General features: G+C 58.1%; 3 protein-coding genes across 10 annotated transcripts in view; 1 reads left to right on the forward strand and 2 right to left on the reverse strand.

The window, feature by feature from the left end:
* BCS1L (BCS1 ubiquinol-cytochrome c reductase complex chaperone) overlaps positions 1-3436 on the reverse strand; it is a 9440-nt gene extending 6004 nt beyond the window's left edge. For all 3 annotated transcript variants that reach the window (XR_014884500.1, XR_014884499.1, XM_085228524.1), the window contains exons 1-6: positions 3307-3436; positions 2232-2605; positions 1621-1760; positions 1313-1507; positions 553-616; positions 81-250 (exon numbers count right to left, since the gene is read on the reverse strand). Coding sequence is in view for 1 of the 3 variants with exons in the window: in XM_085228524.1 (XP_085084650.1) it covers positions 81-250; positions 553-616; positions 1313-1507; positions 1621-1760; positions 2232-2551 (889 nt within the window). In the remaining 2 variants the exon portion in view is untranslated. The remainder of the gene's footprint in view (positions 1-80; positions 251-552; positions 617-1312; positions 1508-1620; positions 1761-2231; positions 2606-3306) is intronic.
* ZNF142 (zinc finger protein 142) lies at positions 3355-12945 on the forward strand. The gene is made up of 9 exons (XM_085228470.1): positions 3355-3488; positions 3726-4045; positions 4614-5234; positions 5475-5729; positions 6133-6945; positions 7188-7365; positions 8011-11218; positions 11867-11972; positions 12351-12945. The coding sequence occupies exons 2-9, from the start codon at positions 3766-3768 to the stop codon at positions 12848-12850; spliced, it is 5961 nt and encodes a 1986-aa protein (XP_085084596.1). The 5' UTR covers positions 3355-3488; positions 3726-3765; the 3' UTR covers positions 12851-12945.
* Positions 12946-13152: 207 nt separating this feature from the next.
* Positions 13153-20872, reverse strand: PLCD4 (phospholipase C delta 4). Of its 6 annotated transcripts, XM_085228504.1 has the most exons (17): positions 20747-20834; positions 20221-20344; positions 19064-19115; positions 18779-18937; positions 18040-18270; positions 17683-17810; positions 17307-17538; positions 16802-17003; positions 16400-16544; positions 15810-15962; positions 15527-15667; positions 15275-15431; positions 14805-14921; positions 14341-14519; positions 14105-14240; positions 13881-14030; positions 13153-13782 (listed from the first exon to the last, which is right to left on the reverse strand). In XM_085228504.1, exons 3-17 carry the CDS (start codon positions 19086-19088, stop codon positions 13676-13678), a joined length of 2262 nt encoding a protein of 753 aa, XP_085084630.1. In that variant the 5' UTR covers positions 19089-19115; positions 20221-20344; positions 20747-20834; the 3' UTR covers positions 13153-13675. The 6 variants fall into 6 exon arrangements, with proteins under 6 accessions (XP_085084630.1, XP_085084629.1, XP_085084632.1 ...); XM_085228503.1 differs by lacking the exon at positions 20221-20344 and having other exon boundaries at positions 20747-20863; XM_085228506.1 differs by lacking the exon at positions 20221-20344 and having other exon boundaries at positions 19064-19112; positions 20747-20830.
* Positions 20873-21550: the final 678 nt, after the last annotated feature.

The raw sequence follows: 21550 nt of genomic DNA on the forward strand, positions 1-21550 counted from the left end.
GAGAGCTGCCCCCTTCCTGCCCGCCGGCACCAAGCCAGCAAATATCCCAATGCCTGGCCCAGGAACTGATCACCACTCACTCTCAGCAGCGAGGTCCCGACTGATGAAGGCAGCATCCACATCCTCCAGAAGGATGATACTCTGCTGTGGTGCCACACTCAGGAGGTAATTGAGTCGGTCATCAGAGAGGCTGCGGTCACTGAGGCTCAGCAGGCAGATACTGTGTTGCAGCTCCCCGGCCAGGGCTGTACTGGGAAGGACACAAACCACAGCAATGAATCACAGGAAGAAAGTCTGCAGCAGAGGAAGGCAGGGGAAGCTGAAGAATGGGCTCTCCCTGTCCAGTAGCAGACCTCCCCAGGGGGGATCAGGCAAGGACAGTAGATATGAGCCCTACTGCCAGACCAGCCTGCACACAGAGCTGTCACTCTGACCTATAATAGTGACACAGCCCACTCCTTCATTGCTGCATTTCAAACCCAAGCCCATCTACATCTTCTCATCAGGGACTGCTGCACATCAGAGCAGGGTCACCCAGCTAGCAATACTCACATGAAGCTGCTTTTTCCACAGCCAGGAGGACCATATAGCAGGTAGCCTCTTCTGTATGGGATCCCTAGGAAGACAGTGTCCTTTTAGGAACCAGCTGTGTTACTCTGAGCCCTCTCCCTCAGTGCCAGGGGGGCTGTGCCAAGCATGAACAGAGGATGTACCAGAGGAAGGCAAGAAGTAGGACAAAAACTCTCTGCAGCTGCATACAGAGAGGACTGGCATTCAAATTTACCCCACAGCAGCACTGCAGGAGCAATGAACTCCATGACTTATTGTGGTTCCCAGGATTGTAGACTGCAGAACCCGAGCAGGAAGAACCTACTCCCAGTAGTCTATCTAACCCCTATACATGGCAGGATGCCAGAGAGCTGAGTGTATGTGCGGGGTAGCTCACAAAGAGATCAGGCTGATGACCAGAAGCTGGAAACTGCTATGAAGCAGGGCTGCAGCAGGCACAGCAGCAGAGTGCTGAGAAGCTGCAGGGATGGATATAAGCAGCAGCCTCTGCTTGGCCCCTGATTGTGCTTGTCCCTTCCTTTCTCCCCTGTGCTTGGCTATATTAAGTGCTCTTCGTTAAGACAGGAGCAGAGCTAAGGATGAGTGTGTACTGCATGGTCACAGTTGGGATGAGAGCACTGCTCTGTGCCCAGGCTGAGGGGCTCAGACACACAAGGGACTTCACATGGCACAGCTGGGCTATCTGTGGACAGGAGGAAGGTGCTGCATTGGGCAAGCAGAGGACACCACACTGGAGCCTTGCCTCTCTCGATGTACCACTTCGGGTTGTCGATGAACTCCTTCACGTCCTCAACCAGCCTCTCTGACACCCCTTTCTCCAGCACCACAGAGCTGAGAGGCCGCCGCCGGCGTGGGAATCCAAACTGCCGCCACTCTGTTCCGATGGCTGTGTACATGATTGTCCTCCCTTCCTGCTGTTGCAGAGCCAACTCCCGGGCTGCAGAAAGAGGCAGAGGGGATGGCTGGCAGGGAACAGGCTCTCTTATGAGGCCCCAGTGGCCTCTAGGAAGGGGCCGTTCCCAGTACAGTCCCACACAGCTGCCTACAGACCTTCCTGGAGGATGTTGAAGAAGATCTCCCGGTTGGTGCCCAATGCCGTGAAGGTGACAGACTCCCAGGCAGTTCCTGTGTTCAGGTCAATCATCTGCCTCTCCCGGTTGCGCTCGATGCGAATCCACTTCCTCTGATACCTGGAACAGGAGGACAAGGTTGAGGGATGGAGCCCACCTCCAGCCACAAGCCACAGCTCACACCAGCACATAACCAAGCACAAGTTTCAGCCTCTGCCTTTCACCTCTCAGCCAGATCAACCAGGGATGGTGCTGTTCTCTGTGCCCAAAGCAGGCATGGTAGGGCTCAGCAAGAGGAACTCAGAGCTAGCATGTCCAACACTGGCTAGGCACAGTAGGGTGGGATAAATCTTGGGTTCCATTTCCATTTGTCTGCATCCAGACAGAGGGCATAGCCTGGGGTCACCTCAGGTGAAAAAGCAATTTCAGATTGGTGCAAACTCCCTAAGCTACTTCCAACCCCCTCTCCTAATTCAGACACAAGAAGGAGGTAGAAGTCTCTGCACTAGGAGCCCTCCAAACTGGACTTTCTTTGTCAAAATGAGGGCAACTCCACGGATTGCTTTTCCCTCTCCCTCTGATCTTCCTTACCAGATGAAATGGTTTCCAGGGCTGGGGACAAAGTCAAACTTGGTGCTGACGCGCCCACTCTCGTGCTGCAGGTACGAGGTCTCAACACTCAGGTGCTGTGTGCGCTTGGCATGATGTGAGATCCAGTTCAGCAGCCACTGGTAGCTCTTATCCTTGCTGGGCACCTCCAAAGTGATCATATAGTGGCGCCTGAAAGCCACCAGCCCAAACTGAGCCCCTTTCCGAGCCAATGCCATGGCTGTGCCTACCCCGACGAGGCCAAACCCAGCCCCAAAGTAGGGGTTGTCCTTCAGTGCCACAACAAAGTCAGAAAACGGCATTGTGGGAGGTTAATGTGCTCCTTTCCACAGCATCTCCACACTCCATCAACCAACCTGTGTGGGCAGAGAAGAGAGTGGGGAAGGACTGAATGATGGAGCAAAGTACTACAGCAGCAGAGGGCAAGATGGGTAGCCTGCAGATGCCTGGCCTTCACCAGGCATCTTCTCAAAGCATCCGCTGCATCTTCTGCCACGAGAAGCCTCACATTTTACACCATTTTGTTATTTAAATCATTGTAAGTCCCCATGCACTGCAAGTATCGGGGATTTACTGCTTGGAAAAACTCAAGTGTGTCCCTAGACTGAGCTGAGAGCACGTTCTTTGCTGCTGGCAGCTGGCACAGGCCCGAGGCAGCAGCATCAACATGCCCTGATGTCAGGGAGCCACGGAGACCCCAAGGGGAGCATTGCTCTGTGTGCCACAAGGCAGAGGGGCTGAGGCCCCAACCCCAGGGCTCCCCTTGCTCAGCAGCTGGCAGGTTTGAAGGCCACCGGTGTATTCCCCTTCCTTTCTCCTCTGGGCAAAGACTCTCAGTCGCAGACCTCCAAGCTCGCCCTCGGCCACGGGATAAAGGCCGCCTGTCGGGCACTGAGGCGAGACCCTCATCCCACGCCGGGCCCCGTCCGGACACAGGGCCAGTGCACTGCCCACCCGTACAGCCCCACGCCTACCCGTACCCAGAGGGCCGGGCCCGGCCCTGCCCCCACCGCACGCCGCCCCCACCCCGGGACAGCCCCGACCCGTTCACCCTCACCTCCGCGCCGCTCTCCCCGGCGCCGTGCCGCTCTCTATGGTTCCTCCCACACTTCCGTTTCCGGCGGCTCCCGGCACTCACCCGCCGAACGGGGTCGGGGGAGAGGAGGAGGCCGTAGGGAGCGCCGAGGGTGACGCTCTGTGCCGCGGGTACCATCGAGATGCGCCGGGCCGGACCTGCAGGTGGGAGTGGGGACAATGGCGGGGGGGGGGCAGCTGGGCCGTACTGGGGAGCACTGGGGCACGGGATCGGGGCTGGGCCTGAGCCCCTGCGTTGCTCCTGGGCTGCGGATGAGATTTCCGGGCCGGCTGCAGGCCCTATGTGAGGCTCCTGTGTCAGAGCACGGGGGCAGGTGGTGCTGAGGCCCTTGGTTCACCCTCCGGAATCCCTCGTAATTCGATCTCGTTCTTCTCTTCCAGAGCCAGGAAACCCCCGTGCCCCGGCTCTGACTAAGGGGCAATGAGCGCAGAAGTGGCTGCACCTCCGGCTGCGGGCGAGGAGATGGAGGCCCTGTGTTCTGAGCTGCTCCTGCCCTCCCCGGGGGCAGTGGGAGCAGCAGGGGCGGTTGGAAGCCCTACTGCCACGGATGGGGCTGCCCCGCTGCCCGTGAGCCAGGATTTGGTGCTGGCAGAGGCGTCATTGCCTGGGGCAGGGGCTGCGGCTGAAGGAAGCAACGTAGAAATCTTCATCGAGGCTGTGTCTGGCAACGTGACTCTGAGCAACACGGCCAATGGCACCGGTACTGGGTGTGGGGAGGGAGGCATGGACACTTCGGTGCCAAGCAGTGGGATGGGGGGTCAGCTGGCCATGTTCCTTCTAGTCAGCACCCTGGGGATGTCATGGTGCCCACGGGTCACTGAGCCCGTGTGTATCATGAGCAGCTGCTGCCACTCACTACAGGTCTGGCACAAGGTGGGGAAGACTGGCCCAGGGAGCCTTGGAGAAGCCTGTGGGGTTGCTCTGAGCCTTTGAGAGGATAAAGGTGGAGATCTCTATCCTGCTGCATCCCCCAGCATGCTGCCCACCTGAGGCATCCTACTAGAGAGAAGGCCAAGCAACATTGCCTGTGCTTCAGAGGTGCTAAGGAACAGACCCACTCAGTGTGGTCACCTTCACGGTGATGCTCCTCCTGCAGTGGGACTGTGCGGCATGGGATTCTCAGGGCAGGGAAAGAACTGTTGTTCTCAAACCTGTAATTCATGGCAATGTAATTTTATTGTTCTTGTTCAGAGCTGGAACTGAACCACCAGTACCGAGCTCTGGGCCTGACGAAAGCCCTTTCTCACAATCATCCTTGCTCTGTACAGAGGTGCTGGTCAAAGTGGTGGAGTTATATTTCTGCGAGAGGTGTGGACAGAGCTTCCAGGAGGCTTCCTTGCTGTCCCAGCACGAGTGTCTGCTACTGCCACCACCAGAGCACTTGCGGCTACCTGGAGTGCTGCCAGCACCCACCAGTAAGGGCCAGAATGAGCCAGGGGGCTCAGAACCACCAGTATCGAGTGTGCCAGAGGGCTCGGCTCTTGAATGCCTGCTGTGCCCCATCTGCCAGGAGGCGTTTGCACAGCCTGGTGAGCTCAAGGAGCACTTCAAGACCCACCGTGGCCCGCAGGGAGCTCTGCCCTGCCCTGAGAAGGGCTGCTGCTTTGCCACAGAGGACCGCAAGCAGCTGCGCAGCCACCTACGTCTCCTGCATGGAACTTCCCCTGTGTCCTGCACCTACCGAGCCTGCCCCTTGCTGTTTCCCAGCCGCCCAGACATGGAACAGCACCACCGCACCCACTTCCCCTTCCACTGTGGCCATTGTGATTTTGTCACAGCTAATGCCAAGCTCTTCTGGCAGCACAGGAAGAGCCACATCGTGGAGACATCTGTGATGAGCAGCATTCCCAGCTCAGCTCCCCTCAAACAGCTCCGCATTCTGCCATCAGGTATAGCTGAGTTAGAGACCCAAGCTGGGTCAGGAGCCTGTGGGTATTGCAGGGGCTGGGTTTGGAGTTAAAGCTGTGGGGAACGACGGCAAAGCTGTGCTGCTGGAGGGCTAGAGAGCCAAGTGGTCCAGTAGCAAGGTGCCCTAGAGAGCCAGGAAATTTTTTTATGTGTATGGGTTAGGGGTGGTGGCTCTTCCCCCCTGCAGCATCACGGTCTCTTGTCTTTACTCCCTGACACAGAAGGGCGGAAGGAGGCAGAGAATTGTCACCCTGACTGGGAAGCTGCCTCAGAAGAAACGGGGCCAGCAAATACCTCAGGCACTGGGGAGGGCTCCATGGAGGAGCTGAAAGCATCTGCCGGAGAAGAGGATTCAGAGAGTGATGAGGATGATTCACTGGAGGAGGATGGAGAGAGCCCCTGTGAGGGTGAGGCCAAAGAGAACAGGAAGGAGGCTGCCGACAAAGCCAAGGTGACCTGGGCTCAGCACTTCAAAGGTATGATTGTGTGTCTGTGCTGAGAGATGCTTGGGCCTATTGCTTATGAGCAAGTAGTACAGCATAGTGGGGCCAGGAGGTCCTATGCCATCCAGCAGCCTATTTGCCCATTAGGTGCCTTCTTTCTCTCCTGTTGCTGAACCTGAGGGGTTTGCTTGACTTTGGGGGACATACAAGCAAGTCTGATTTAGGCTGCACTGGATCACTTTTGTAAGTGTTGAGCTGGAAAGAGCCCACCTGAACCATTCTGGTGGCTCAGGATGGGGATGATCTCTGTGGGTACCTGGCTGCTGCTTGACTGTATGTGATAAGCCTGTGTCTCAACACAGCAGGGTCAGGGAAGGAATATCTGCCTGTGCTTGTGTCCTTTTTCTTGCTGATGGCTCTTCCTTTGCTCTCACAGGAGATGTTGCAGAGGGCTCAGAATACATCTACAAAACCCACATGTGCCCCGAATGCAAGCGGTGCTTCAAGAAGCGGACACACTTGGTGGAGCATCTCCACCTGCACTACCCTGACCCCAGCCTGCAGTGCCCCAACTGCCACAAGTACTTCACCAGTAAAAGCAAGCTGAAAATCCACATGATGCGGGAGACAGGTGAGAAGGCGCACCGCTGCCCGCTCTGCCACTACAGCTCGGTGGAGAAGAATGCCCTCAACCGCCACATGGCCAGTATGCATGAGGACATTTCCAACTTCTACTCCGATGTCTACTCTTGCCCCGTCTGCAAAGAGAAGTTTCGCCTCAGCCAGGCCCTCAAAGAACACTTGAAGACTCACAAAGCTGAGCCCAAGAGGCTGAGCTGCTTCCAAGGCGGCTGCGACTACTGTGCGGAGGACAGGAAGGAGTTTGTCCGTCATCTCAAGGATGTTCACGGCATCAAGGCAGTGGAGTGCAAGTATCATGCCTGCTCACTGCTCTTCGGCACTGCTGAGGCCATGGAGGCTCACCGGAAAACCCACTACGCCTTCCACTGCCAGCAATGTGACTTCATCTGCTCCAACAAGCATGTTTTCCGGAAGCATAAGAAGCAGGGGCACCCAGGCAGTGAGCAGCTCCAGTGCAGCTTCTGTCCCTATGCCACCTTCAACCCTGTGGAGTATCATGACCACGTGGGCAAGATGCACGCCAACGAGAAGATTCACAAGTGCACTGAGTGTGCCTTCGCTACTGCGCACAAGAGGGTGCTCATCCGGCACATGCTGTTGCACACAGGTGAGTGCCTGCTGCGGGGCACCTGGAGCCGAGCTGGGACATGGGTTTGTGCTGGTCCTGGAGGTCAGGGAGGGCTGGGTCAGGATTCCTGGGTCCTATCGATGGCTCTGCCACCCACCAATCCTGGCTGAAGTCACATTGTGTCCCCTGCTGTTACCCCAAGCTCCTGCGGAGCTGGTTACCCTCAGGGGAGGCTGCCATATCTGATTATTGTACTGAGAACATTTCTCTTTCCTCTGTAGGAGAGAAGCCTCATAAGTGTGAGCTGTGTGACTTCACGTGCCGCGATGTGAGCTACCTGTCCAAGCACATGCTGACCCATTCCAACGACAAGAACTTCATGTGCACTGAGTGTGGATACATCACCAAGTGGAAGCACTACTTGAACGTTCACATGCGCAAGCACACTGGTGATCTTCGGTACTACTCCTAGGCTGGTTGGCCTGGCAACATTTTAGGGCTTCCCAGATCCTGCTGCAGGAGTCTGCTGCTCTGGGCTGCAACTACTGCCCATTCTGCGTGGCACACAATAAATGCAGTCTTTGAGCTTGCAGGTTGTTGTCAGCATAGTGCTCTGGAGGCAAAGGTATCTCAGTGCCTCAGTACCATCATTACATTAGTGCAGCTCTAAACCTGGGTTCTTGCATTCTGCTTATGTTTTTGTGCCAAGGCCAGTTTGGGCTTGTGCAGGACTCTGCTAAAAAATGTTTTTACTTCTGCGCTATCACCTTAGTATCCTGTGGGTCTAATCTGCCTCCACGGATGCTGGAGGTGCTTCTGCTGTGAAGCGTGTATCAGGAGTGACAGGGTCACTTTCTGGGATGCCCAGGGACTCTATCTCCCATCCCCAGGTTGGGGATATAAAGCACCAGCAGTGCCATGGGATGCAACAGAGAGGAATTGCTTGCGGTTTGAGCTGCCCAAATTGCAAAGGTCAGGCCCAGCAAACCTAAGAGCACTCCTTCCCCAGGTGTCTGAGACGGGGAAGCAGAGCTCCATTTGTCTGACAGGATTCAGCCTGTTCTGGTTCCCCACACTGCCTGACCAGTTCTGTTTTCCCCACAGGTACCAGTGCAACCAGTGCTCGTACCGGTGCCACCGTGCTGACCAGCTGAGCAGCCACAAGCTGCGGCACCAAGGCAAAAGTCTCATCTGCGAGGTGTGCGGCTTTGCTTGCAAGCGCAAGTACGAGCTGCAGAAGCACATGCAGGCAAAGCACTCGCAGAACTACCAAGTGCCCATCTTCCAGTGCCAGTACTGTGCCTATCAGACCAAGTACAAGCAGGCGTTGCTGAACCACGAGAACTGCAAGCACACCAAGCAAAAGGAGTTTCGCTGCGCCCTTTGCTCTTACTGCACCTTCAGCAACACCAGCCTCTTCTTCCACAAGCGCAAGATTCACGGTTATGTGCCTGGTGATAAGGACTGGCTGGAAAACTATGCCAGCAAGGAGCTGGAGATCAGCTCATCCGAGTCTGTCTTTGGCTACGAGCTTGGAGCAGCCCTGCGTGTGGATGCCAGCTCCCTCTTCTCTAGCAAAGAACAGTGGGCAAAAGTGAAGCCATCCCAGTCGGAGTCCCAGGGGGAAGAGGGCTGCCAGCAAGCGTCCACGGTGCCCCAGGATGCTGCTCCATCAGAGGGCAGCAGTAAGGCTCAGACAGCTGTGGGCAAGGGGGAGCAGAGATGCATGATTGATGACAGCATGCAGAGTGACACTGCTGCGGGCCCAGCTGAGCTCATCACTTCTGAGGATGTGGCAGAGAGCTGCATGTTGCACTTGGAGACAGTAAATGTCTCATCTGATCCCATCCTGGAACATTTGACTGGAGATGCCTGCATGGCACAGCCGGAGAGCATGGAAATGCTCTCCTGCAAGGAACCTCCTGCCGCCTACAAGATACTGGGCTCCCAGGGTGACCTTGGCTTGGAGGACAATGACAATGCGCTCGAAGACATCCCGGACTATAAGAAAGAGGGGGCAGATGTATGCAAGGATGAGATGTTGAGGCTGGAGGACAGCGCAGCAGCAGGTGCCAGCCAGGAAAATGACACTGTAAGAGAAGCCACAGGCCACCTTGAGAGGTCATGTTCAGACCACAGCAAGCTGGATGCAGGCCCAGAGATGAGAGAGACCAGCCAAGGTGAACCACCAGAGGCCTGGCTCAGTGTGCTGAAGACAGCTGAGCAGAGCCGTCCACCTGTCCCAGAGGATGTGGCCACCTCCAGCGATGACACCAGAAACAGTTCAGAATCGGTGCTGAAGGCGCTGCGGAAGCAGGACAAGGAGCAGGCAGAGACACTGGTGTTAGAGGGAAGGGTCCAGATGCTGGTGGTGCAGTCAGAAAGTCAGATCTTTAAGTGTGAAAAATGCTCTTACATCACACGGAAGGAGAAGTCCATGTCACTGCACTCTAAAGCCAGCTGTCAGAATCACCGCACCCCACTTGTGTGCCGCGAGTGTGGTGCCAGCTTTAAGCAGCAAAGGGGACTCAACACCCACCTCCTCAAAAAATGCCCAGTCCTCCTGAAGAAGAACAAGGTCCTCAAACCAGCTGTTGTGGAGGCAGCTGGGTTGCACTGTCCTACTGAGCAGCTGGGTGATAACGGTACAGAAACAGCGGAGAGCAACAGGGGAGGCATGGAGGAGCCTGGACATCCTGAGTCCCCCTGGGAAGCTGAAATGATGCCTGATAAAATGCAGGAGTCGGATGGTCTCTTTGCTGGGGAACGTGTGTCAGGCTGTTCTTCCCCTGAAAAGTCTCTCTCTGGTGACAGTGCAGAGGTGGCAGAAGAGCCTTCAAAGCAAGGGGATGGAGCTGAGACAAGCAGAATGGAGAGTCCCTTGCAGGTTGGGAAACCCTCTGAGAAATACCGGCTGGAGGGTGGGAAGCTGCACTGCAATGCCTGCTCCTTTGTGTGTTCCCGGGTCTCCACCATCACCTCCCACGTGGAGGACGGCTGCCGGAGCCTGGAGCAGTTCTGGTGCTCACTGTGCCCTGAAGCCTTTCGCTCTCAGCGGGCCCTGAAGAACCACTGTGCTGAGAAGCACCTCCTGCATCCCGAGGAGGACAGACCCCACAGCACCCTGCTCCCGGGGGGGCACACAGCCAGCGCTGAGATGGGGCAGCCCGGTGACCCTGTGCTAGACGCAGCCCCCTCGAAAGCCGCACTGCCCAAACAGAGGCGTTTCTCCTGCCCCACTTGCCCCTTCACCTGCCACCAGGAGCGAGCCATGAAGACGCACAAGAAGAGGGGCTGCGTGACACTGGGAGAGTTCCGCTGTGCCTCCTGCCCCTTCACCTCCAAAGTGGCCAAAGCCCTGCGGCTGCACCGCAAGCTGCACCGCAAGCACTACAGCAAGCGGCCGCAGCTGCAGTGCCGCCAGTGTGAGTTCACCTGCAAGCAGGCCCGCTGCCTGCGGCAGCACGTGCGCATCAAGCACGAGGGGGTGAAGCCTCACAAGTGCCTCTACTGCGAGTTCAGCACCACGCGGCGGTACCGCCTGGAGGCCCACCAGTCCCTGCACACCGGCGTGGGCCGCATCGCCTGCGGCATCTGCAGCCAGACCTTCGGCACCAACTCCAAGCTGCGCATCCACCGCCTGCGGGTGCATGAGAAGACACCCACCCACTTCTGCCCGCTGTGCGACTACAGCAGCTACCTGCAGAACGACATCACCCGCCACGTCAACAGCTGCCACCACGGCGAGCTCAACTTCGGCTGCTCCCGCTGCGAGGCGCGGTTCAGCTCTGAGACGGCCCTCAAGCAGCACGTCCTGCGGCGGCACGAGGAAAAGGTGTCCTACGGCTGCCCACAGTGTGGCTTCGTGTGCCACAGCGAGGCCACGCTCAAGTGCCACGTGCAAAAGCAGCACCCGCACCTGGAGTGTGGCACGTGCAAGGAGAGCTTTCCCAGCCGAGATGCTCTGGAGGAGCACAAGAAGCAGCATTTCAGCCACCGCTGCGAGCTGTGCAGCTTCGCTGCTAAGGAGCGGCAGCAGCTGGTGCGGCATTACGTGGAGAGCCACGAGCCGGCCACCCCCCAGGACAAACCCCTGCAGTGCCCCTTCTGCGACTTCGCCTGCCGCCATCAGCTCGTCTTCGACCAGCACATGAAGGGCCACGGGGGGACGCGCATCTACAAGTGCTCCGACTGTGAGTACACCACCAAGAACAGGCAGAAGATCACCTGGCACATCCGCATCCACACAGGTGAGAAGCCCTACAAGTGTCACCTCTGCAAGTACACCTGTGCCGACCCCTCACGTCTCAAGGTGAGCATCCTGCTTGGGGATGGCTTGGGAGATACATCGGGGTTTGGGGATGAAGAAACTCACAAGGGGAAATATTGTCCTCTCTGTTCTTTCCTGAGATTTATATGGGAATAGGCAAGCAGATGGTGCTGATGCAAAGCAATGTGATACTCGGGGACAGTGGCTGCATGTTCTTTCTGCTCCGATTCGTATGTGATTATCATCCTCTCACACTAAAGGGCCTTTCCTAGAACAAGAGAGTCGGGCATGGGGTAATGGAAGGAAAATGGCCTGTCTTTACTAAAAGAGGTATTGACTTTTTTAATAGCAGAGCTGGAGCCCTTTGGGGTCACCTGGGCGAGGCTGCTGTGATGCAGTCTGTTCAGGGCTAGCTCTGCTGGTCTTTTTTCAGTTTGAGCTGTGCCCTAAGTGCCAAACTACGAAGAAAATCCTGTGTCCTGAGACAGAGTGCGCTCAGCAGCAGCAGGGTCTGATCCTGACCCTTCTGTGGAACACCCTGTGGTCAGGCTACCAAACAGCCCTTCTGGCTGCTCACAATTACTGAGATATCAGGCTTGCTTCCGAGCCCCATGCATCGCAGGGCCCTGCATCCCCCTCCAGCAGGTGGCATAGCCTTGTCCTGACCGTGCCCCATATTCCTCTGTCCAGTACCACATGCGGATCCACAAGGAAGAGCGCAAATACCTCTGCCCAGACTGTGGCTACAAGTGCAAGTGGGTGAATCAGCTCAAATACCACATGACAAAGCACACAGGTGGGTATGGCCATGGGGCACCTCCAGCACTGCTGGCAGGGGAGGGCCATGGGGCTGCATAAACCCAACTCCACGCTTCCCATGTGAGACACGGTAGACGACTGTTCAGTATGTCCCGGCATGCTGATGGGTTGGGGTTGCCTTGGGGCTGCACGCCAGTGCTGGGAAGATGATGAGAGGAAAAGTGGGGTGACACAGACCCCAGAGCCCTTGGAAATGGGGGAGCTTTAGGGAGCCTGCAGGGAAGTAGGCAGTAGTGCCAAGGATAGGGTGAAGGGAGGGTCTTTGGGACCATTATTGGGATGTTGAGACCCCGTGGAAGGGCTGTGGGAGACAGACAGCATCCCCTTGACCCCAGCACTATCCCCATTGCCACAGGGCTGAAGCCGTACCGCTGTGACGAGTGTGAGTACCGCACCAACCGGGCAGACGCACTGCGGGTGCACAAAGAGACACGACACCGGGACGCGCGTTCCTTCATCTGCGAGCAGTGCGGAAAGGCCTTCAAGACTCGCTTCCTCCTCAAGACCCACCTGAAGAAACACAGCGAGGAGAAGCCGTACGTCTGCAATGCCTGCGGGCGGGCTTTCCGCTGGGCGGCTGGCCTGCGGCACCATTACCTCACCCACACCAACGAGCATCCCTTCTTCTGCCGCTACTGCCCCTACAAGGCCAAGCAGAAGTTCCAGGTCATCAAACACATCCAGCGGCACCACCCCGAGTGCGGGGCTGGCGACCCCAGCCAGGGGGTGGGCAAAGACCCCAGCACACCCACCGTCCACCTCCATGCTGTGCAGAGGGAGAGCCCAGCTACGGGGCCACCAGCACCGCAGCAGGAGGGAGAGCGCCTCACTGAGAAGGACAGCATCTGCCAGTGAGTCCTGGCAGCTGCAGAGATGTATGTGTGTGTATAGGCATATATGTATATGGGATGTAAGATATGTGGCTGTATAAAAGGAATCTCTCGGCTCCATTTGATCCTGTTTCTTCAGGCTGTTTGGGGTTCTCCTAGCTGCACTGAGGACCAGGGTGCTGGGAACTGTGGGACAACTCCAGCTGGAAGCCCTCCTTGTGTGTGTGGCAGCATGGAAGCAGATTCATACAGCAAAGGGATTGTCTGCAGGGAGAAATGACAAAACCCACTCCCTATATCGAACACCACCGTACCCAGACTGCTCGCTGCCTGTCACTGAACAATTTATTAGGTTGCTTACATAGAAAGCACACAGCAAGGGTAAGTAACATGGCACTGGGCAGGAGCACCACTATGGCTATGTAGGCCAGGGGCTCTGACTGGACCTGTTGGTTCAGGAGGCAGTGAGTTCCGGCTCCTCTCCCAGCTCTGCCTGAAGTTTGCTCTGCTCCAGCCTTGCTCCCCTGGCTTTGGGGACCAGCCCCATGCACCAGCTCTCCTCTTTGTGGCCACATCCAGCCGTACATGGAGGGACACACACCAGCACACCCCCACACAAGTGCCTGGGAAGGGAGGGCAGTAGGCAGCATCCCAACCTGGCATGGAGACATCACTGCCTTTTCCCAACCCCCAGAGGCTACTGCAAAGGGGACACAGCAGCAACGATAACACAGAGACTACACAAACAGATTTGACTACAGGGTGGCATCGGCTCTGTGGCCACAACTGCATGGGGCCAAAACCAGGTCAGCCCTATGGCTTCTATCCAGGTCCCGCTGGCACCGTGGGTTCAGTCTTGCTCAGGGCCAGGCGGCTCGGTGATGCGGATGTGGACAAAGAGCGAAGAGGGCGGGATGCTGGTGCCATCCTTGGAGAGGAGATGGATGTGGCGGTATCCTGCAGAGGGGACAGCGAGGCCATGGCTGACCACCCCATTCCCTAGCACCTAACCGAGCCCCTCAGCATCTCCCTGCATAACTGCAGCGATCGCTCACCAGGTTTGATGTTGGCAAAGGCCAGGGTGAACTGTCCCACAAAATCGTTCCTGGAGGTCTTGTCATAATCCTCCACCACAAAGCGGACAAGGGCCAGCTGGGGCACTTGAAGTTGGAACTGAAGGGTCTCGTCCCAGTGGGGGTTAAACCCTGGTAAGGGAGAGCAGGCACTAGTGGGTGACAGGGCAGGACAGGCACAGCGGGTCCCCGTAATGCAGGCTCACCGTTGTTCTCGATGTACTTGGTCTCCTGGTGTGCCTGGTCTGCGGGCACCCCATGGATCTCCACGCGTACCAGGGGGTCGATGATGGCTCCATCCTTGCTGTTGGCCACTTTGGGCAGCTGCTGCCCACTGATCACCTGTGCAGAAGGAACATGCAGGATGGCTCTCTCCCCAACTGGGACAGGCAGAGCCCCAGCACACTCATGCAGCTCCCCAGCATCCCTCCTCAGCCCATACCTGGATTGTCAAGGTGACGGGGCCGGGGCCCTGCCAGGTGCTAGGATCACTAGGGTTGAAGAGAGTTCCTTCATCTCTCATGAAGGACGGTTTAAGCACGTAGCCACAGTGGCCATTCTGGCTGAACAGCCCATCACACAGGTCCATCTCCATGCCAGCTGTTTGGAAGTTCAGGGCCACTGGGGGAAGGTGGCCAGGAATTGGTTCAGCATAGCACAGGGCAACTTGGAGACCCCATGCCTTGCTTTGTAGGCAAGAACCAGCCCACAGAACCAGAGCAAGAACCCCACAGCCAGAGATGCAAGGACACACACGGGACAAGGCACTGATGTCAAGTGTGCATGGGCCAGGGCAAGAGCTACAGCTACAATGGCAGCAGTTGGCACCAATGCCACTGATGATGCCACTTCACATGGGACCCAGGGCATCTCCCCAGCCAGAGCCCTGATTTACACATCCCATACCAATCTGACATCCTGCATTCCACATCTCCTGGGGGCTATAATTGGAGGAGTCTGTCCGCATCCCACTGGGGTAGATGCGTGTCAGCTGCCAGGTGTTGTGCCGGACAAACTCATTCCCTAGGGATGGAAAGTGTGATCATCCTTTGGTCTGCACAGCCACATGCATTGCTTGTCCAACCACTCATCCCTCCACCAGCCATCCCTCAACCCATCCCTCCATCCTACCCTTCATCTATCCATCCAACCACCTATTTCTCCCCCATCTCCCCTCCAAGTAGCCCAGCTCTCCTGCCTCACTTTCTAACCCAACAAAACCCAACTTCCCTGCCAGCCCCAAGTACCTCAGTTATAGCCCACTTTCTCCAAACCAGAAGGAAGCCCCATGTCTAAAGGCTCTTGCCCTACACCCAGAAGACGCCTGCCCTCCACCCTACCCCACTCCCCACACATCGCTGCCCCTTTCACCTCACCTGCATCCCGGATGAGCTTCCTGGCCTTCGCCTCAGAGAGGGAGGAGATTTCAGAAGGCCGGGAGTGGTTGCGGGCCTCCTGGAAACCCCGGAAGGACACATTCTTGCAGTAGACAACACAGTCAGACAACGCCTGTGCCAGGCTCTCCCTGTCCTTCTGTAAGGCAGAGCTGTGTCAGCACCACCAGCTCCGCAGGATGGAGCAGGCAGGGAAGTCCACAGGGTGCAGAGTCCCCATCCCAGGCCACCCACCTTCATCCTCCGCTTCTCCTCCTCTGCCTCTGCCCCATTGTCATCATCAGACACATCGGGTGCCTCATCCCCTGGCCCATCCAACGTGTCCTCCAGCCGCCCGATCTTCTTCCCCTTCAGCAGGATCTTGTGCTTCAGCTCCTATGGGGTCAGGGATAGAGAGGAGTTGAGCCTGGGGTGCTGGGCTCCCCTCTCCTCCTTATGACACTGCGCTGTCCTTGCTGCCAGGAGGAAGATGGTGGGAGACAGCAGAGCCACCTCCTCACCCTGCTCTGTCCCTTACCTCTGGGGATGGGAGCTGGGTGGGGACGCGCCCGTCGGTGGTGGTGGTGAGGAGATGCTCCCCCAGAATGTCCTTCAGCTGTTGGGCCAGCACCTCCTGCTGCTCCATGCTGCAGTGGTTCTCCAGGGACAGGATCACTGGGAAGTCGGAAGCCTGGGGAGCAATGGGTGCTTCTGTCCCCCCTGGCACTGGGGTGAGCAGAGATGTGGGGGGACAGGGCAACAGCAGCGACCTCTGTGGGGCTGCGAGGGACAGCACAGCTCAGCTGCATGGCTACTTTGGTGAAGTGAGCACAGTTGCCAGCTCTCAGATGCATGCTCAGTACCAGAAAGGAGCTCACCATGCCCTTGGATCCCCGAGACCTTCACTCACCCCCCTCCACCACCTCAGTGCCCCTAGGACCCCCCTTCACTCCCTCTCATCCCTGCACTCCATCAGATCAGCTCCCAGATCCTGTATAGCACAGCACAAGGCTGCAGATCAGTCCCTCGGTGCTGTCCCCAGGGCACGCACACAGCCACCATCCTCACCACCACTGCCCCATCGCTGCCCCTCAGCCCAACTGCACTGAGGGCCACCCAGTGCCCTACCTGGAAGGCGTACTTCCCCAGGGTGCTCACCACCTCCCTGAAGGGGATCTTGGAGGTGAAGGTGTGGCCGTGGTACACTATGGGCTCCCCGTTCGGCCCGTCCCAGCAATCCACCTCCAGGCAGCGGCAGCCCCGTTTCAGAGCCCTATGGGTGGGCAGTCATCCCAGTACCCCGGCCAGGGCACCAGCCCCCTGCCCTCCCTCTGGCTGTGGTATCACCCCTGCAGGATCAGGGGATACGTGCCAGGGTGAGGACACCCATCTAGGGATGGATGGATGGAGGGAGGGAAGAATGGACGGATTCAGGAAAGGAAAAATTGCATCTCCAAAAGGGACCCTCCTTCTGGACACGGCCATGCCACTTGTGGTGCTGGGGGCAAGTGGGAGGGAGCAGCTCATTACCTGATGTAGCCTTCGATGCTGCTCTGACCCCGGATCTGGTCCTCTATCAAGTAGGTGTTGTGAGAGGAGGAGATGAAGTAGTGGCAGAGAGGCTGGGTCATGTCCTGCCACAGAGCCCGGTGCTGAGAATTGAAGATGGAGCCCTCCGGGGAGCAGAGGTACATGAGGAACCCATCAGCACTCAGCGCGTGGCGAGCCCTGGCTGTGAGCAGACCAGGAGACTCAACCAAAGTCAGGGCCAAGGGGGATGGAGTAGGAGCAAATGAGACTGCTAGTAGCTCCTGGTATCCTGGGCTAGGCTGGAGCATTAGGAACAATGGAGGAAGCCCTAGGGAAGTGGGCCCCAAAGCCAAAGCTCGCACCCAATGGCTGGCCAAACTCTTTCAGAAGAATGGACCAAACAAAGGGAGAACTGCACCCAGATCACACCAGAGCAGCGGTGAGCCCTTCGCCTATGCCCAGTCCTCTCTCCAGTGCAGAGCACAGCTATTTTCCAGGCTCTCACCTGTCTCTGAGGGTTCATATTTGTCAATGAGCTCCATAGCGAGCTCCTCCGTGCCCTCCTCCTCCAGCTGCTCCTGCCGCAGGAAATCCACCAGCTCCAGAAGCGTCAGCTTCTTCCCATCCTCAGAGAACTCCTGGAAGAGGCTCTGCACCTCCTTGCGCTCCGTGAGGGCTTTGTAGAAGAGCACAAACTCTTCCCCTTCCAGCGTCCCTGACTCTGACTTGTCGGCAGCCTGCAAGGAAGCTCACTCAGCATCAACAGCGTGGGATGCCCAGCCCACAATGGGTCACCACAGCCAGCGGAAGGCACAGGGAAGGGAAGAAGGAACGTTGTGCATCCAGTTCCAGCCCATCCTGCCTTAAGGTGCGGTGCTTACCTGGAAGAGTCGCAGGGCATGGTCCTCGTTCATGTCTACGTTCATCATCTTGAGGAGACGCTGCACCTCCTTGAAGTTCATGCGTCCGTCCTTATTCTTGTCAGCTTTCTGGAACCAGTCACGAATCCATGTGCAAGAAACCAGGACAGATGTTAAGGGAAAGGGCCTTGGATAAGAGAGCTGGAGAGGGGGAGTATCAGATCTTTTCCTTTTGGTACAGGCTCCCCTCCCCTGATGCAGATGGTGATACCCATAAAATTACGTGCTAGGACAAGGCTGGAGATGCAGGGCTTGGGGGAGACAGGGGGTGGGGGGAGGACAGAATGTGAAGGGCAGTGCAGCGCCCATGGGAAGGATATTGGTCTATTCTCTCCCTCTGGTCCATGCTGGTGGCCACTTCAATGAGCTGGCGCAGGCCCTGGACCCAGCACTGCGCCTCTTCCTCTGTGCCAGCAATGAGATCCAGATTGCCCCGACGCCCGTAGAAAACAATGGTGAAGCAGCGCTCAGGGGGGAACTCCTCAGCCAGGCTCTGCAACACCTCTGACTGGTGCCCTTCCCGCACTGTCTCCACATCGCTGATGGAGACTGGGGCAGAGGGAGGGGAGGTCTGTCTGTGGGGGACAAGGACCGCAGGGCAGGGGGCACTGCCCACAGGCATCTGTCCTTCCAACCATCTCTTCTTCTGCTCAGCCATCCAACTGTCCACACACCCACTCGTGGACCTATCCATCCATCCATCCATCTACCCACCCACCCACTCACCCACCTACCTGTGGAGCTACTCATCTATCTATCCATCCATCCATCCACCCATCCATGCATGGAACTATCCATCCATCCATCCATCCATCCATCCATCCATCCATCCATCCATCCATCCATCCATCCATTCCTCCACCCATCCCCGTGCTCACCCACTGAACTACCCCTCCAGAGAGATGTGGATGAGAAAAGCCTGACACAAACAGAGCCTCTCCTGAATCTCAGTACTCTCTGCAAGCACAGTTTCAGGAATCTTCATACTTTCACCCTGCTGTTCATTCTGAATCCTACTAACGACCTGCACGGACAACACACCACAGCTGGTACTCACAAGCAGACTCAATCTTGCCTGTCCTCTTGGACTGGTACCAGATGGTCATGCAGTCATCCTGCAGCTTGAAGTACCTCTGCTTCTTCCAGCTCTTGGATTTGACTTTACGCATCAGCGTCCCTTGCTGCATCTTCTCCAGGGTTTCTGTGAGCTGGATGCCTGGGGGCAGAGCGGGCTGCATGGCCGGGGGGACCTCACTCCCTCCAGCCTCTGAGACCTAGGATGGAGGAGGAATGGACTCCACCCAGCACCCCGCCGCACGCACCCCTCTGCTGAGACACTCACGGGCGTTGCACAGCAGCGATGCCATGGCTCTGCCTCCTCCGTGTTGGCACTGCTGGAGAGGGAAGAGAGGGCTGTGGAGGCCTACCCACTGCTGGGGTGTCTGTCCCCAGCACCTGCGGGTGATGTATGCGTGTGCCCTAGTGTGAGCACACCTGCCTGTACCTCCTGCTGGCTCACCCTCTTGTTAAGTGTCAAGTTCGTCCCATTGTTCTTATGAAATATTAATTGTGTTACCGGGAAGCCAGAGCTTGAGAGGTGTGGGGGGAAAATGGAAAAACTTGTGAGAGCGGCCTCAGAGCTGGGAGGGGATCTGAGCTCTCCCTCACCCTGGGAGTGGGCAAAACGGGGAGTCCGGGAGAGCCCCAGAGCTGGGGGACAGCCTTGCACCATGTTTGGAGGTAGCAGTGAGGAGTCTGGGTCGGTGACCCATGGTACCCCAGCACTGCAGGGCCCTGGGGATGGGAGCAGAACATCAGCACTGCTGGAGCGAGCAGGGACACGCAGGACTATAAATGCAACCAGACTGACAATAAGTCCTTGATGAGGCTGTTAAGACTTTAATTAGACCAGAGATAAATTGCTGGATGTGCTCATCGCCCGGATGCTTGAGCAGTCTTCAAGGACCAGATAGCGCAGCTGGTGGGCAGGGATGTGGGTGCAGGGGAAGCCCTGTCACAGGCTGGGGTCCCACTCAGGGCAAGGGGCACAGGGTGCTGGCTGTACCCCAGGTCCCTGACTCAGCACAGCACCAGCACTGTGGGGCTGGGAATAGCAGGTGCCGTCAGCGTGCAGGCAGCTGCCAAGCTCAGCTGGCAGACCTGTGTGAGCACAGGGTCTGGATGGGGCCAGGCTTGTTTCTGGGAAGCCGGGGTGGAGGGGAGGCGTCAAGGCTGAGGAGACACCGGGACAGGAACCGGCTCGGTGCCACCAACAGGGCTGAACTCAGCGCTCAGTCACACAGGTAATGGGGGCAGTGTGCAGGGGGCTGCTTGCTGGCTGTTGGCCCAGCAGGGTTGGGGTTTTGGAATTAAATGAATATCCCACGGTGTCAGCCCCTACTTTGTGCCAGAGAGATGCGTAGGGAGGCACGGCCCAAAGGTGTGCAGCCCATCCCCAACCAGGGCAGCAGGGACTGCCTCACACACAGCACAGCAAACCTTTCCCACCGCAGATGAGACCCTGCGATTGCAGAGCAGGACCGCGGCTGTCCATCCTCCCCAGCACACCCGGTGCCCTCGAGGACCCCTCGCCGTGCAGAGCTCGGCTTTGACGCTTGCTCCTCTGTCGAGGAGAGAGGGAAAGGAGCCAGGGGCTGGAGCCAGAGCTCTCCGACTGGAAACCCGACCCGAGAGCTTCCCGCAGGGCCGCTGCCTCCTGCCAGGGCCGCTTCTCCCTTCCCGGCCAGCGGCGTGGGGCGGCGGGAAGCCGCGCTCCAGCGTCCGGAGGTGACAGACCCCGCGCATGGCGGAGGGACAGCGGCGTGAGCACCCCAGCAGTCACCCGGGAAAATTAAATGCCACCCAAGAGACGGGGACAGCACCGCACCGGGGGTGCAGGGCTCAGGACTTGGCGTTACACGTAATTCCCAGCAGAAGAACGAGCCGGCACTCATCCCCCCAGCCCGCAGCTCACCCGCCCGCGGTCCCTATTGCCCCCCGTTCCGAGGACAGCCCAGCCCCGTACCAGCTCTCCGGTGCCGCTCCGTTCCGCGCCGTACCGCCCGTGCTCCTCCGACTGCGACCGCACGGGGCCGGGGCTCCCCGGACTGCCCGCCCCTTGGCAGCTGCGGAGCGCCGAGCCCGCCCCCACGGCCCCCGCACGCCCCGCGCCCCGCACGGCCCCGGCCCCGCAGCCGCGCTCCCTCAAGGTCGGCCCGGATTAAGGTCACGCCGCCGCGTTCGCCGCTCCGGGGAGCGGGGAGGCTGCGGAGCCCTGGACGGGGGTCCGGCTCCAGGCTAGCCCGTCCCTCCCCGACCCCGGCATGGGTCGAGGGGCACAGGGAGACCCAGCGCACCCTGACCCCCACCCTAAGGCACCCCAAGCCCTTGGATTGGCCCCGGAGTGGCAGCAAAACGGGCAGCGCACGGGACTGCGATCCCAGCACAACCCTCCCTTGCACGGCGGTCTGATTTCAGCGCAAGGGCTGCAGCGCTGGGAGCAAACCTCGTGGCAATGCCTGGCTGCATGGGAAGAATGGAGCCGAGTGGCAGCACAGCATAAAGCTGATACTCCTGGGTGCGGCAGGACATTGGGCATACAGGGACATTGCCCTCAGCTTGGCCTGGGCCACCAGCCGTGCGCATATCCTCCTCTGCCCAGCCCAGAAGCAGAGGCTCTACCACCATAACAAGGGTGACGCTGTTACCACAGAGCAGCTGCAAACACACTGCAAAGTGGGATCCAGCAGCAGCCCTTGCCCCACACCCTGGCTTCAGCATCCCAACCACGTTACCTTCTTGAAGAGATGGCGAGACTTCCAGCAGCCTG

The sequence above is a fragment of the Meleagris gallopavo genome, chromosome 7 (genome assembly GCF_905368555.1).
Source record: "Meleagris gallopavo chromosome 7, MGAL_WU_HG_1.1, whole genome shotgun sequence".
Taxonomy (NCBI): Eukaryota; Metazoa; Chordata; class Aves; order Galliformes; family Phasianidae; genus Meleagris; species Meleagris gallopavo.